The sequence below is a fragment of the Callithrix jacchus genome, chromosome 1 (assembly GCF_049354715.1).
Source record: "Callithrix jacchus isolate 240 chromosome 1, calJac240_pri, whole genome shotgun sequence".
NCBI lineage: Eukaryota > Metazoa > Chordata > Mammalia > Primates > Cebidae > Callithrix > Callithrix jacchus.
In genome coordinates, this window is record NC_133502.1 from 38,400,567 (window position 1) to 38,417,373 (window position 16,807).

The 16,807-nt window shown below is 42.0% G+C and overlaps 1 protein-coding gene across 1 annotated transcript; it reads left to right on the forward strand.

The window, feature by feature from the left end:
- The first annotated feature begins 10,153 nt into the window (after positions 1-10,153).
- On the forward strand, positions 10,154-16,462 carry KCTD12 (potassium channel tetramerization domain containing 12). Its single transcript, XM_035295936.3, has one exon. It carries the CDS (start codon positions 10,381-10,383, stop codon positions 11,374-11,376), a length of 996 nt encoding a protein of 331 aa, XP_035151827.1. The 5' UTR covers positions 10,154-10,380; the 3' UTR covers positions 11,377-16,462.
- The last annotated feature ends 345 nt before the right edge of the window (positions 16,463-16,807 follow it).

The following is a 16,807-nucleotide window of genomic DNA, read 5'->3' on the forward strand; positions in this document are numbered from 1 at the left end:
ATTTGGGAGGGGCCAGGGGAAGAATGATATGGTTTGGCTCTGTGTCCCCACCCAAATCTCATCTCATAGCTCCCATAATTCCCACATATTGTAGGAGAGACCCAGTGGGAGATAATTGAATCATGGGGGTGGGTCTTTCCCATGCTGTTCTTGTGGTAGTGAATGGGCCTCGCAAGATTTGATGGTTTTAGAAATGGGAGTTTCTCTGCACAGGCTCTCTCTTTGCCTGGTGCCATCCATGTAAGATGTGACTTGCTCTTCCTTGCCTTGTGCCATGATTGTGAGGCCTCCCTATCCATGTGAAACTGTAAGTTCAATAAAATTCTTTCTTTTGTAAAGTGCCAATCTCGTGTATGTCTTTATCAGCAGTGTGAAAACAGACTAATACATTGTTGAAGTGAACTTTCCTATAAACGAGTGACTCTATTGCTCAAAAGGTTTTTCTTTAACTTCTACTAGTTTTGTCCATTGGTGTCAGAAGCAATACAGCTGTGCTATGGTCTAAATATTTGTGTTTCCTTCAAATTCCTATGTTGAAACCAAATCCCCAATATGATGGCATTAAGAGGTAGTCTTGGGAGGCGATCAGGTTCTCATGAATGGGATTAGTGACCTAATAAAAGAGGCCTGAGGGAGCTTGTTTGCCTCTTCCACTATGTGGACATGGAGAGAAGGAGCTATCTACAAACCAGGAAATAGACCCTCACTAGACACCTAATCCCCTGATGATTTGATTTTGGACTTTCTCAGCCATGAGAACTGTGAGACACACCTTCCTGTTGTTTATAAGCCACCCAGTTTATGGTGTTTTGTTACAGCAAGGTGAACAGACTGAGAGAAGCTGCCACACTGCCTCCAGTAATACTCTCTAAAATTAAGAAAATCTTGCTATTACATTGTTTTTGGATTCTTCACAAGCTTGCTTATACTCCATCAAATACACTGTTGCCCATTAAGATAACTCTTAAGATCGTGATGCCTAGACTTAAACATATGTAAATGCCAGGTGTAGTTTTACTCTCAGTTATTGTTTTTCTACCATCACATCCTTAGCTTTGATCTGTAAGAGGAAAGGTTTGACTGAAATAATTTCTAAGGTTCTTTCCAGTGTTGAAAAGCAATTGTATTTGGTGTTTGTGCCTGTGCATGTTACAGTCATGCCCCTGTATTGGCTTCTTGAACTTGCAGTAGATGCAGACTCGGAGGTCACTTTTCATGTAAACTGCTGCTAAACTGCGTCATAAGCAACTGCAAGTCTTTACATTTATCCTTATTACATCCTCTCTTGTTTGCTTCTCTTTCTTGCTGAAACCTATGTGGATAATTTGGAATGTTTATTCCATATTTGTTTGGTTAGCTCCCTAAGCTCTGTATAACTATATATTTTATTAGCATAATTCCTACATGTTCAATTTATTGATAAAATAAAAATTTGATGGAAAAAAGCTAAAAGAGAATCTTGCTCCTTACTTTCTCTTGTTATGCATTGTTTCATTCATCAATGATCTTTGAATATGTCTGTTTTTATCAACCATCTAATCGATACTATTGTCCAGCCCACATTTCTCTATCTTGTCGAAAAAGATCATGAATGAGCTGTCAGATACCTTGCCAAAATATAATATACTTATGTCCACTATTAACACAACGCTGAGATATTAGCAATGCTGAAAAAGTGTTTTGTTTGACCTGACTTACTTGAGTTCAGTTGTGTATAGTGTCTTTTCTGTTTCTTTAGAAACCCCTGACTCATGCAGGAAGGTAACTTCTCACCCTATGATCTTCACCTGTGGCATGTCTCTGCTATTTTGCTACTCATTCCCTTTGGTATTGTACAGGTTCTCATGGGCCAAGGACCTGTGGAACTATCCGTGACTTCTGGCAAGATCAGGAACATAGCAGGTGCTTTATAAATAGTCGAAGGGATGTTGAATGTAATTTAAAGGGGAGCTAAGCTTCTCTTGCACTGTTGATACTTCTTCCAGTAAGATCTGTTGCAACCATGCAAAACTTCTGTTTCCTTTGCAGTGTGCACATGTGTTCTTCCTGTGGTGGAGCAACTATAGCTGAAGCTGAGGGAAACACTATAGCTGTTGTTTGGGATGGTGCTCTTACCCTCTTTAGGCTCGGTTCCTCAACATTTTATGGCTTAAGTCCCTGGGTTTGGCACAGAGAAGAAGTCATTGTTTTTGGATTTTAGGGATTCCTGAAGTTTTTAAAGCCCCCTTTGAACACTTCTGCTCACCCCTACCCAGGCTTTACCTCCTAGATGTTGCCAATAGCTTAACTTTTAGTTACAGAGATAAAACCATGCCAGTGTCCCTTGAGTTGCAAAGTCTAGGTTGAGAAATAAGCCCTGAAATTAAGAGTTCCCAGTTGTCTAGATTTTGACTAAAATTTGCAACGAGAGAGTAAATTTGTGTTAGGTGGGACTGACTCCTGGGAAGAAATGGGGAATTGCTGAGGAAGTGCCATTTACCCTGTCCATTTTAGTTACTATTAAAGAGACATCATCTAAGAGAGAGTAATAAAATGAATTGAAGAATGAGGTAAGAAACTCAACAAGGAACTCTGAATTGTAGAAGTGCAATGGCAACGGGGGAATGGAGGATGGGAGCAGAAACCTACATGCATGGTGTATCCATTATGTTCCAGACATTGTGAATGAAATGCTTTGTTTCATCTCATTTAATCTCACAAGAGTCCAATGAGGTAGGTGTTTTTGTTTCATTTTGCTCCAGCATCTGCTCCATTCTGAAGTTTGGAATATTTAAATAACTATGGCCAATAACTTTGATTCTAAATAAAACCAGGAGAAGGATATAGGTTCATCAAACTCAAAAGTATATGATTTTCCTATCTATATTTTCTGCAGGAAAAGTGTTTTTAAAAAGTAAATTATATGAAGTATTGTAAATTTAAAGTTTAGCGTGTTTTGAGGCAATTTTCTTACTGTGAAATATTATGCATATTTATTTAGTAACTGGAAAGCAAATTGGGGAAATGTTCCCCCCCCAATTATATCAAATAAATGATCTTACAATTACATAAGAAGTCAACCATTACAGTCTAGCCAGTGGCTTGGCTTCTTGTCCAAACCTCACAATAAAATATGCAGACTTTCTGGAACCACATATTAAAATCTCTGCAGTTGAATCAGCCCCTCTTTCTAAGTAACCTAAACTCAATGCTATTCAGCATATTAGAAAACTCCAGGGATGAGATCTTTAAAACCCAGTGTCAAAAGGTGAATACCTGATGATCATCACCTTAGCTTCACTCATGAAAACTGGCTTTGTCCTAATTTATTTTCAGGCATATGGGTCTGTCCTGCAGTGAGGTGCCCTGTTTTAGAGCCCTAGAAAAAGATTTCAACTACAACTTTGACATAAGTATAAAATAATAGAATGATGCTCTTGTGTAAATTGGCTTTGAAGAAAATTTCCAAACAATTGTGCCAAAAATGGTGAGTGATTCCAGCATCCCTCTCAAGGTGATTATTTTGAATGACAGCCTTCATTTGGCTGTTAACTGGAGTTGATATGGCTGCTGAAGAGTTTAAAGAGCCTGGAATGTGAAGTCAGGAAGCATGCATGTGCATCCCAGCACCGCATCCCAGCTACCTAAGAGGAGCTGTAAGTCACATAACCTTTTTGAGTTTCTTTCTTCATTTGTAACACAGGTTGGGTAACGCCTCATAAAACAGTAATTAATTAAGTGAACCTGACAATACTAAACACTCAAAATAGCAAAACACTAGAACATGACAAATTATGTATAGTTCATCTCTAAATTTAATATCATGATTTGAAACCAAGACTTTCAAATTCTTATAAAACATCAGTGTTGTTAATAATTAGCCTTGGTCAGAAATTCCAGAATCACTCGAGTGATGAGGGCCAGCTATTTTGTGTTCAGTTTGATATGCGAAGCCACCAGTAGAATGCACTTGTTCAATTTTATGAGCCCCAGAAGACTAGTGGATACTGCTCACTTTGGGAAAACTGGAACCTAAATCTCAGCAGTTTCCAGGGACACACTTTATCCTTGTCAAGAGTTAATGAGATCAGAATAAAACCAAATGAACATGCTAGGAACTTGGTGCTTTGCAAACCATAATGATATTTTAGACAGCCAGAAATAGAATCTTTTTTATTTTGTGTACAGGACTGAATTAGGGAAAGATTAGGACAATAGTGTGTCAGTTCTATCCATGGGCTCCAATAGAGATTCTTACCCAAGGTAGGAGTACACACGGACACAAGGAAGTGAATAGACATCAGAACCTACTTGAGGGTGGAGGTTGGGAGGAAGGTGAGGACCCAAAAACTACCTATCGGATATTATGCTTATTACCTGGGTGATGAAATAATCTGTGTAACAAACTCCTGCAACATGCAATTTACCTGTGTAACAAACTTGCACATGTACCTGTGAACCTAAAATAGGTTGGAAAGAAAAAAGAAGGCAGAAAGAAGAAATGAGAGCGAAGGACTTGACTCTTTCTTAACCCTAGTTCTTACAAAGTAGCTATTTTGAGTTTCTGGTTACCAGTACTGCAGAATATAAGCACATAGACTTTTGAGTAGCATTTCGGTGTCCCCCCGCCCCCCGCCCCCCGCCCCCCACAGAGATAAATAGCTGTGTTATCTTGATCAAGTTACTTTATTTCTCTTTGCCTTGAGTTTCTCATCTGTAAAGGGGGAAAATAATATTACCTATGTCTTAATACATGTAAAGCACTCCTAGAGGAGAGGGGATTTAAAATGCAGTGTTTAAAAGCACAGATTCCAAGGCTAGACTGCCTGGGTTCAAATCCCAGCTCCATCACCTATTTGCTGTATGATCCTGGGAAAATCAGTTAACTTCACTGTGCCTCAGTTTCTCATCTAAAACTTGAGTAATAGCACCAACCTCATAAAGTTATTGTTAGGATTAAATGAGCTCATACGTGTATAGTTCTATGAACAGGGCTGGCTCATAGTAAGTACTCTATGCATGTTTGTAGTATTATTTTTTGTTTCCTTGATAAGCTCCAAACACCATTTTAAGGATATAGAAATACAAATTTCAACATTGTCAACTATTGTTTCTTTGTTTCTATAAAGCATAAAAATCATACTCTAGAGAGAATCCTACAATGTTGGGATATTTTTTTACCTTCTAGATCTAGTATTTGTTTTTTCTTCTGAGACAGAGTCTTGCTCTGTTGCCCAGACTAGACTGCAGTGGTGGGACCTTGGCTCACTACAACCTCTGCCTCCCAGGTCAAGCAATTCTCCTGCCTCAGTCTCCTCTCCTGCCCGAGTTAACTGGGATTTAGACCTCGTATTTTGGCAGAGTCCCTCATATACCATTTGTTCTCTTTTCTTCAGGTTAGATATTGGCACGTCTTTTACCAAATCTTTATTAAGATCATTTTGCCTCCTGATTTACTTAAGCTTAATGTTATTCACTTAATCTCTGTATTCAATTATTTTTTCATTCTGAATGCAAAAAGTCAATGATTTTTAAAGCCTACATAGAGAAAAGATTCACACATATTAGGAGGATGATAAATGGAATAAACATTTATTCAGGCCAATTTCTGATTCTGCCTCTCCTCACAGTGTTCATTTTGATGTTTCTGCCATTCATTTATTCATTCAATATTTATTGGGAAGAGTTATCAAGCACCATGATAAGTGGTGGAAAATAATGATTCTGACACCTGAATGGTGTTTTACAATGTACAGATCATTTTCACATATATTAAATCCATTCAATCTTCAGAGTCACTTCATTTCCCCACAGTTCTTCCTCCTGTTTTAACTTCGTATTTCTCTTCATGTTCCTCATTCCTTTCCTTAAGTCTTTGCTGTGCAGAATACAGTAGTCTCCCTTCATACCAAGGGTATATATTCTAAGACCCCCAGTGGGTTGCTGAAACCGTGGGTAGTACTGAACCTATTGCTGTCCATTGGAACATGTTTCTGTTCACATCTTTCACCCGCAAGTTTAATGCCTTTTCCATTTTAACTACACACTTATGCACTCTGGGCCATACATTTTGTGTTTTGAGGTGTGACAGCAAAACTCGCACAAATTTCTTTTTCTTTCATAATTTCACAGTGTCTACGTTCTTATCATAAATCTTAGCAACCTTGGCATGTGATTTTGTTTTTCTTATTAAATTGAGAACTTCTACCTTTTCACTTAAAGGAAACATTTTATGGCTTCTCTTTGGCATATCTAAATTGCCAGCATCACTACTCTTGTATTTTGTGGCCATTTCTTAAGTAAACTGAGTGTTACTTGAACACAGCACTGTGTCAGGGTGATACTAAGACAGTTGATCTGATAGCTGAGACGGCTGGGGAGTGTAGAAGTGTGGATACCCTGGACAAAGGGAGGATTCATGTTCAGGGCTAGACAAAACAGGACACTGGGGGATTTTATCACGCTACTCTGAATGGTGTACAATTTTGAATTTATGAATTAGTTATTTTTGGAACTTTCCATGTAATATTTTCAAACCAAAGCTGACCAAGGGTAACTGAAATCATGGTAATGGAAACTTTGGACAAGAGGAATTACTGTGGGGAGTGGGAGGGGAAGCTGGTTCGAAAAGAAGGCAGTAGGTGGGGAGAAGATGGAAATGAGATGAGAATATAGGTCAAGAGATGTCAGTATCCTCCACTTTAGGATCAAAGGACAGGTTACTTGCAGGCACACTGTCTCTTATTCAGGAAAGTACAAAGACAGACTTGAAAAGGAGTCATGACCATCAATGCATCCATTGTCAGAAACTGGGTTGAGACTAAACATGGGGCTAGTGGGTTTCCAAATCCTCCCCTAACCCCTTGCGATTAAGCATATTTAACACACTGGAGATGCTAAAGAGTTATGACTCTTTTCTCATAAGAAGTCCCTCAAGTCCCAGCATCAGTTTCCCAATGGTATTTCCTTAATTCTGTGATACCAACCAATAGGCAAGAAACAGAACACACAAAATTAACTAGAAAAACATTCCTTCTGTTTCAAATCACCTGTTTCATTCATTATTATGTCTCTCATGCACTACCTGGCTTCTATAAGGAAACACCAATGGCTTTTCTGCAGTAGACTAGCTGATGATAATATGTAGCTAGCAGTGCATAACACACAGTATCACTCACATTTGAGTTTGTACTGATCATCTCAAGAGTACTTTGAAGATTCACAGGATACAAGTAGATGACACAACACATAAACTTTTACTGTGAGCTCACTCATAACCCAGCCCCTTTAACTTGTTTGGCTATGTGCCTGAAATGCTCTTCCTCCAAAACTTCCCATGGCTGTCAATGTCACTTTCACAGAGATGCCTTCTGCAGTTATTCTATATAAAGTAGTATCCCACACTCAGTGCCTCTATCGCATCTTATAATTTTATTTTCTTTGTGGCATTTATCACCACCTGAAATAGGCTTACTTATCTTTATACTGTATTTATTTGTCTCCCTCACAGGATTGTAAGCTCCTAGAGGGCAGTGATTATTTTTTAACATGCAGCCTGGAACACAGTAGTAGGCCCTGAATAAACAGTGGTTGAATGCTTGGGTGAGCAACAGATATTTATCAAATGCCTGTAATATACCAACTCTGTTCTAGGCAGTGGGGGTGTAGCAATGAATCAAGCACAAAAACCTCTGAACTCTTGGAGTTTATATTCTAATGTAGGAAAACAGTCAACAAATAAGGCAGGGAAAGGGAAGCTGCAGTGAGGCTGTGCTGTATTAAGAAGTGGAATAAAGAAAAGTTCTTGCTGTGCAGACATAAAGAAGCCGAGAAGGGAGGGAACCGAACAACGTGAGGAAGACAGGAGGGAGGAGAAATGAAAAAGGAAGTGCAGAGGCCCTGAGAAAACAGGAAAAGGGCTGTGTGGCTAAAGCCAGTGAGCTCCTGGGGGCAGGGCAGGAGAGGGGTCAGAGAGGTGCTGGTGGTACATCTCCAAACATGTAGAGTCTTGTAAGCCACTGAGGGAACTTTGGATTTTGCTTTTTCTGAGATAGGAACCCACTGACTGGCTCTGTGCAGAGTGACACACCTGCCTTGGATTATCAACAGGGTCCTTGTTTTTGTTCTGGTGATAAAAGACTGTAGGAGCAGAAGTAGAAGCAGTTAGGAGACCAATCCAATAATCCAGGCAAGAATTGATGGTGGCTTGGTCCAGGGTGGTGACAGGGAGATGGTGAAATACATTAATAGTCTGGAAAGATTGTTAACGTTGAGCCGTCAGGATTTGCTGATTCAATGAGCAATGTAATTATATAAAAATACGTGCAGAACTGATACAAAGAAGGCTTTTCTTGGATTTGTACGAAAGAGACTGGTTTTCAGGTCCGTGACACTAATATAACACCTAGTAGCACAACCACCTAGAAATCCTGCACTGGGTCTTGGGAGTTTTGTGTCATCTATTATTTATTCCAAAGAACAGAACAACAACAACAAAAAAGAGTGGTGAAATACATTCAGTATCAAAATCTGTACTTGCAATTAAGAGAACTGGTTTGGGGGTTGATCTCATTTCAGCACACTGACATGAGTGTGATAACTGTTTGGCAGACATAAGCATTTCAAAATGAAAATGGCATTTATCCGTGAGGAAATGGTGCAGCTCATTGGGTAGTTACACAGAAGGATAAACATTATCAAGAACAAAAATCTTGCCTGATTTATCCTGATGTGCGCGGTCTGTACTTCAAACTGATGTGATAACTCCGCAGCCCTCTGACCCTTTACTTATTGGGCGGCACTGAAAGCGCCTTTGAGATTATTCGCCTTTGCATTCCTCATTCCCTGGTGCCCTGCAAACAATAGCAAGTACCCAACAAACATTCATTGACCCAGTCATTTCTTGATACCCTCCTCTGCACTCTGTCTTTTTGCAGCATTCAGGAGCTCTTTTTATACCCAAATAAGTGATCAGACAATCACTCATAAATGTTATATTTCAGAACGTGCTTGGCGCAGTGCAGACCGTGTGTAGGGAGCCATCCAGAGACCCCACCCACCTGGGAAGCCTGGAAAAGCTTCCAAGGGGAGGAGGCGTCCTGTGGGCTGCAGTCCGAAGGGGTAAATGCAAATGTGCAGGCAGCAGGAGTTGAGAGAGGGGATCCAGACAAGGGCCTTCAGATATATAAATATCCCTCTTTGAGATTGACGGGAACCTGGAGAGGGCCGAAGAGTGACCAAGGCATGCCAGAGAGAAGGGGTTCCTGAACTTCTGGGAGGATAAACACACAGGGACCAAAGGTGGTTTTAAAAATTATGTTAGCTCTGCAACTGTTGTGAGTTTTCTAGTGCGATTCAACGAAGACTGAGTGGAACCCGGGGATTGAGGGTTCCGGGGTCTTACCCCTCCACTTCAGTCTGGCCTCGAACACCTTGCAAGAAGAGGGCATTGCAATTAAGAGCTGGTTTGGAGCTTCATCTCATTTTGTCTCTGCACCTAGAAAATAAACGATCATAAAGCCTCCTACTGCGGGACAATAAGGTGTGCTTTTTGTTTCTAGGTTTTCTTCTTTTTTTTCCCAAGCTGGCTGCAAGGCAACTTGAACAAAATCTGGCTGCGCTTCGACTGGGGCGGCCCTTTTGTCTCTCCAGGTTTTTCCGCGTCTCTCTACTTTCAGTGACTCGACGGCAGGCCGCAGCTGCACTGCAGGAAGCGGCCAGTTCAGCAGGCTGCGGGCCGGAGGCGGCCACGCATTTCCACTCCCCGGGCGGGAGGCGCCTGTAAGTTCATGCTGTCCTTCCAGAGTCCCCGGGTGCCGGCTGGGGACAGAGGGGAGGGGCGCAGTGACTGTCCCTCTAAGGAGCTGTCTTCCGAAGCAGCCTAATCCCGGGCGGGTCCTTTTGGAAGAGGTAGAAAGTTGGGCGGGACCACGGGGCGGGACTGGTAGGTCGGGGGAGGGTGGGAGTCCGGGCACCCCCAGCGCTCACAAGCCGGGGTGGAGCCAGCAGCCTCGCGTGGCGTCCGCGTTTAAAATGCAAATCGAGTCCCCGCTCCCCCCCACCCCACACGCCCGGCGAGCTAGGCTCCGCCACTCCGCCGCCTCCCACGCCTCCTGCGCGCCACGGCGCCCGAGCGGGCGGCTCTACTTAAGCAGCGCGCGGGCCGTGACCCGGCACTCGCCTGTAGCGCGCGGGCAAGGCGGGCGGAGCACTTTGGAGCTCACGGGGCGCACAGCTGCAGGCTAGCACTGCTCCGCTCCTCGCGGCTTTCGGAGGTGGTGGCGACGGCGGCAAGGCGCAGGGCTGAGCGAGAGTCCGGGCTCCAGGGCTCCGGGCCAGGTGCCTGCAGCTCCTGAGTGCGACGCGGCTCCCCGCCACTGTCCCGGCCCAGCCACCTCTGTCATGGCTCTGGCGGACAGCACACGTGGATTACCCAACGGGGGCGGCGGCGGTGGTGGTGGCGGGGGCGGCAGCGGCTCCTCGTCCTCCTCCGCGGAGCCGCCGCTCTTCCCCGACATCGTGGAGCTGAACGTGGGGGGCCAGGTGTACGTGACCCGGCGCTGCACGGTGGTGTCGGTGCCCGACTCCCTGCTCTGGCGCATGTTCACGCAGCAGCAGCCGCAGGAGCTGGCCCGGGACAGCAAAGGCCGCTTCTTTCTGGACCGAGACGGCTTCCTCTTCCGCTACATCCTGGATTACCTGCGGGATTTGCAGCTCGTGCTGCCCGACTACTTCCCCGAGCGCAGCCGGCTGCAGCGCGAGGCCGAGTACTTCGAGCTGCCGGAGCTCGTGCGCCGCCTTGGGGCGCCCCAGCAGCCCGGCCCGGGGCCACCGCCTCCGCTCTCGCGGCGCGGGGTGCTCAAGGAGGGCTCGCTGGGTGACGAGCTGCTGCCGCTCGGCTGCGCGGAGCCCGAGCAGCAGGAGGGCGCCTCTGCAGGGGCGCCGTCGCCCACGCTGGAGCTGGCTAGCCGCAGTCCGTCCGGGGGCGCGGCGGGCCCGCTGCTCACGCCGTCCCAGTCGCTGGACGGCAGCCGGCGCTCGGGCTACATCACCATCGGCTACCGCGGCTCCTACACCATCGGGCGGGACGCGCAGGCGGACGCCAAGTTCCGGCGAGTGGCGCGCATCACCGTGTGCGGCAAGACGTCGCTGGCCAAGGAGGTGTTTGGGGACACCCTGAATGAAAGCCGGGACCCTGACCGTCCCCCGGAGCGCTACACCTCGCGCTATTACCTCAAGTTCAACTTCCTGGAGCAGGCCTTCGACAAGCTGTCCGAGTCGGGTTTCCACATGGTGGCGTGCAGCTCCACGGGCACCTGCGCCTTTGCCAGCAGCACCGACCAGAGTGAGGACAAGATCTGGACCAGCTACACCGAGTATGTCTTCTGCAGGGAGTGAGCGCCCCAGACCCCCTCGCGACTCCAGCGCCCACTCCCCTTCATGCCCGAGAGATGATCACAGATCCTCTTGTCCCCTCCTTCTGTACCCTGGTTGCCCCCCTTCCAATTCCCCCCCTCCAGTAGTAGCTGGGTGAGACCTGACCGCCCACCCTCCTTCCACTTCAGAACTTGCAGCCGCAAATCCTCTCGGCTTCTTCGTTTTTTTTTTTTTTGGATGTCCTGAACCGAGAGAACCCGGAGAAACCCCTACCCCACCCCCACCTCCCACTCTTTGCTTCCTTCTACTCCCTGCCTCAAACCACCCCTCCCCCAGATGGTACCTCAGTCTGGATCTGGTGGGGCAGTGTGGCCAGAGAGTCATCAAGTACCTGGGAATGACTGAATTGTTCAGAACCTGATTGGACCGTGTCCAGTGTGTGGAAGATTCCTTGAAATCTTCTCAAGCCCTTATTGACTCCCTGGGGGTTTAAGAGATCAGGATTGGTTACATTGAGGTTAGTGTTTTACAAGGTCATTACACAGTCTTTTTGGCCTCTTTCGAAGGTAGAGTTTTAGAAGGCTGGATGGAAGATTCTGAACCTGAAATTAGGACCCCGTGGAGGCAGTTCAGTAACTGTAAATGAATGAAGTTTTGAGAAGTTACACGTAAAGTAAAAGAATCTAGTGCTGGCACAGTAAAGGATCCTTTCTCGTACAGAATAAAAGGTCTCCGCCTGTGGCTTAAACTTACAGAAAGTGATCCTCCTGCCTGCAGAGGCGCCCTTTTCAAGCTGCTGCTTGCCAGAACCCCTTGATTCCACTGGCTGACATGGCAGCAGCTAATGGCAGGAGGGAGAAAGGATGCCACTGATTAAGAGTGCAAGGCTGCTCAGGTCTCCAAGCTCTGTAGGAGGTCACCTGACAAGTGCCCAGTGTAGGGAGCTGGGCAGTAAGTGCACGTCGGTCGTGGTGATTAAGAAAGCCTGTATTCTTGCAGTGAATGCCAGTAGGACCTTCCTTTAGCTATAAGACTTGGTGGGTGGGGTGGGGTGGGGAGGGAGGAAAGGGTAGGAAGGGTGGGACGGGAGAAGCAGACATACTCATTTATGATTTGAAAGTTGGAAGTTTGTACCATCTGTTTGAGTACATGCACATTTTAAAAATATCATATAGTAAATGCAAACACACCAAGCATTTTATAAAGATTAATAACAGACCTACTCTTAACTGGCAGTTTATCGAACTTACTGTTTTGAGTCCTAAACTTAGAGTTGTTAATGCTTATGTATAATCTAACCAAAGACTTACCCAGTAGGGTTTTAGTTTTTGAACTTTTATTTTCTTGTTGATTATAAATCTTGATTTTAAAATGTTTACTTAAGCAAAAGAAGTTTCATTTTGGTTACTTAGACCTAAGATCACTTATTAAAAGTCATTCTTTTCTCCAAGCCCAGCAAACATTGACTTCTGGGCAAACCTGAAAACCCGAAAATGCCACTTTCATGCAGTTTGTTTGAAGTTAAGCGGAATCTTTTCAAATGACAGAGCTGCAGAGAACTCAGCACCTAGGGCTGCCAATCTGTAGATAGCTGTAAAATGGAATATTTTAAAATGAAGGCAAATAAGTACTTAAAAGTGAGCTGAGCAATAAAATGGCGTTTTAGGTCAATGCAACAGAAACAGGAGGAGACCTGGTTGCCTTATGCCTTTACTCTTACATGGAATAAATTCCCAATGCATATCCTATGTACACCATAAGTGAAGGGAAATAAACCTCGTCATGCTTCATGCTGTGAGGTGTCCTTTGGATATTCTGTGATGACAGAGAAGCCTATTTTGTTTTGTTTTCAGCATCTTTCTCTACTGTACATTTTTAAGGATTTTGTAAGAGCTGTTTTCAGTGTTGAAATTAGTGCTATTTTTCCTTGTTTTTAAAAATGAATCTCGTACTGTATCTGACTATGTCCATAAACGTTACAAATTGGAACAGTTTTATTCCTAGACTCATGTGATCCAAGCTGTATATACCATATATAAACATTTTACACAAATCATTTAGTTTTTTAATTCATTTACTAATCTATAAAATTTCTTATATTTACCCCAGTAACTTGTATCAGCTGGTATATATACTAAAGCAACATGTTTTTGATGAGTTTCTTATATCCATATCTATGGAGAAATTGGGTTAGGAAAAGATGCAATTGTAAAACTGAGTTTGCTCTTTACGTTTTTTCTTGAGTATTAGTTGTATTACTAATCATATGTTGATTAACTGTCTACTTAAAATCAAGGTACCTGTATTTTTAATCCACTAATTCTTGTTAGTTGGGAAATAGAAAGATTTTTAAGTCTTTTATTAGACTAACATTTTTTGAGAAGTAAAGTTGACTTTATTTACAAAGCCTATAGTTTTAGGGGAAATGGAAGCAGGAATATAGGAAGTTGTGTTTGGTTATATGTTGAGTTTGGTCTCAGACTAAGTCATGCATCAGAATTTATCTGTTTGAAGCCTGAAATAATTTAGGACTTTTTCACTGACCAAAAGTGAATGTTACAGAGATACCTCTACCCCGTATGGCATTTTGTTAGATTGTTCAACAGGAAGCACATGATTGAGAACATCTTGGGACAGATCAAAACCACTGACAGTTGGCAAGACTCGGCGATTCTGATTTCCCTTCTCAAATCTGCTCAACTCCAAGAGTCTTGAGAAACTGCTAAAATTTTGTCTCTGTCACTCAAGTCTTGCGAATGTTATCTTGTAGAGCTTTGAGTTGAACTATTCCACTGTCTTGTACATAGGCATCTTATTCACTGCACCCTCTCACACCCAGCACTCCCTACGTTATTTGAAAGACTGAAAATTTAATGGTTAGGAACAGTAAATCTACTTTTTTACAGGGATGATTGTCCCCTCTAAAGTTAAAGTCAATACAAGAAAACTGTCTATTTTTAGCCGAAAGTAAAGGTTGTGAAGAAAATTCATTTTACATTGGGTAGAAAGTATAATCAAGTAAAATAACTTGACATGAGCACCTTTATTTATTTATTAAAAAAAATTTTTTTTTGAGATGGAGTTTTGCTCTTGTTACCCAGGCTGGAGTACACCTTTAGATTCCCTTCACCTCCATGGGCTTTGGGCCACAGAATGAACCTTTGAGTCCTGTAAAGTGGATTATAATCCCCTATAAACTTGAATGGAGGTATTGTGGGTTCATTTGCGTAAGCCCTACAAAGCTACTATTTAAATAACCTGGAGTATGTCATAAATTATTCAGATAATTATCACTGATGAATCTGACTCAGAGGCATGCATTTACATATGTTGCCCTAATTACTATTTGATGGTCATAGATACAAGTGAATGACATTAGACTTTTAGTAACAAAAATTTTTGAAAATCAGTAGACAATGGTGGTTAAAGAAAAAAAAACAGGTACCATGTTCTATGTGTTTGCACTAAGTAATTGACATGCTTGTTTTTTAATACATGTGGACAATGAACAGTATTCATTCTAATTTTTCAAATGATATGCTATAGAAAATATTCCTTGAAGATGTGAGATTTGAAGTTTTTTTCCCTTTCAATGTTGTTTTTATTGTATTTCTTATTTTTTTGATTGATAAACCAGTGATAAATTATAATACTAGACAAAATTGTCTTCTCTTTCAAACCAGAGCCATATATATGTGTGTGTGTATATGGGGCTTGCTGCTTCTCTGAGGAAATGCATAATCTGTGAATACTCAGACAAAATGAACAATTGGCAGTGTTCATAATATATTCCAATTTTTATTGGAATTTTCCATGGAAAGTTATTATTTCAGTAAAGCCATGTAAGATGAAACTTTGATAACTTGTTACTCTTCAAGTTAGGGGAAATTCTGATCCAATATTCAAATAATTTGTGTACTCCCACATGTAAAATGCTAAACGACAATGCAGACATTAAGAAAAGTATTGACTGCAGGAGTTGAATTTTGTGAGAATTTCTTTTATAGTATAAATCACAATACTCAATTTAGTTTTTAAAATAGTAAACTGAATATTTTTGTGGTAAACATATCAGAGTCAGTTCTTTGTTTGGAATTTTTTCCTGTTTTTCCTTACTACTATAAGTCATTTAAAAACGGAATTAATTTTCTTAGTTGGCCTAAGTCTGTCTCTTGAGAAAGAAGTAAAATACTTTTATTTTCAGTATCCGTAGCACCTCATAGGTTTTTGTGTACCCTGAAACAAGTTATGTTGAAATTAGCTTTTCTTTGTCATAGTTTTGGACAATAAAAATCTAAAAGCATTAACACTTGATTCTCAACTGGGGCCCTTAAAACTTGGATGGAAGAAATTCAACAGAATATCTATATTAGAGTATAGTCATGTGTGGTAGGAAGATGGACTAGTTGATCAAGATTTGTTGTCACTTACATATTTTGTGATTTTTTTTCCAAACCAGTTTTTAAAAATTCTAAATGTGTTTTGAAGTATGTGTACATTAATTGTAATGTAAACTATTATACAACTGTTTTTGACTTTATAGGCAGGTAAATTTTTCTATTGCTGTTGAATACAAATGACCATTTATGACCAGGCAAACAGTGTTAAGTGACCACTCAAACAGCGTAAGTAGCCATTTAGTGCAAAGTATTAAAACATCCATCATGGATGTTAACTTTGAAGATGTAAATTATATATTGTTTAAATTTTTCCAGGCATCTGAAAACCTTATCTGCTAGACAATGTAAGATTCACACAGAGTTATCTGGGATTCTGAAATTTTAAGTAGTACGTATCATTAAGCCATTTTCTCTAAATGTAAGAAGAGAAGAAAAAAGTTGTTATAAGATTATCAGATTTTTCTGACACAGAAATGTAAGAAAAAAATTCCTTTATATTGAAAAAAGATGAAGTCTTTTCAGACATGCCCAAACTTTGAGACTTTCTTCAGCCATCTAATGCTGTAAAGATTTTTATTCACAACCAGTTGTATAACAGAAATACTAGATACTGTTTTCCTTCCTGTGTGTGAAGTAATGACTCATTGATTATGTGACTTGTTATGTATTCAATTAAACACTAAAGAATAAAATATTCACTCCTTTAATTATTCCTCTTGGCTTCTTGGCATGGATTGGCTTCAACACTGGTCTAATTTCATTTATGGGGTTCCCTAAATGCTGGCAACACTTCCCAAATTGTTGTGGGACTACTGATGAGCATTATACCCTCAGAAGAATTTTTCACCAAGGAACTGGCCAGCAGGACCAAGTGCAAACAGCTTCTTTCCCCAGAGTTCATTGTCAAGAATGCCCAGGCGGTTTGGTACTTCATGTGGAAGAAATGCTTTTCACAAACATTTTCTTCGACTTCTTTGCAGCATATGCCAATTGCTGTGTATAGGGACAAGGAAATAGAAGCTTTGAGATGTGCTTTAATTAAAAGTGTAGTT

Bases quoted from the DNA above. Each gene is read 5' to 3' on its own strand.
- KCTD12 (XM_035295936.3), top strand. From the start codon at position 10,381: ATGGCTCTGGCGGACAGCACACGTGGATTACCCAACGGGGGCGGCGGC.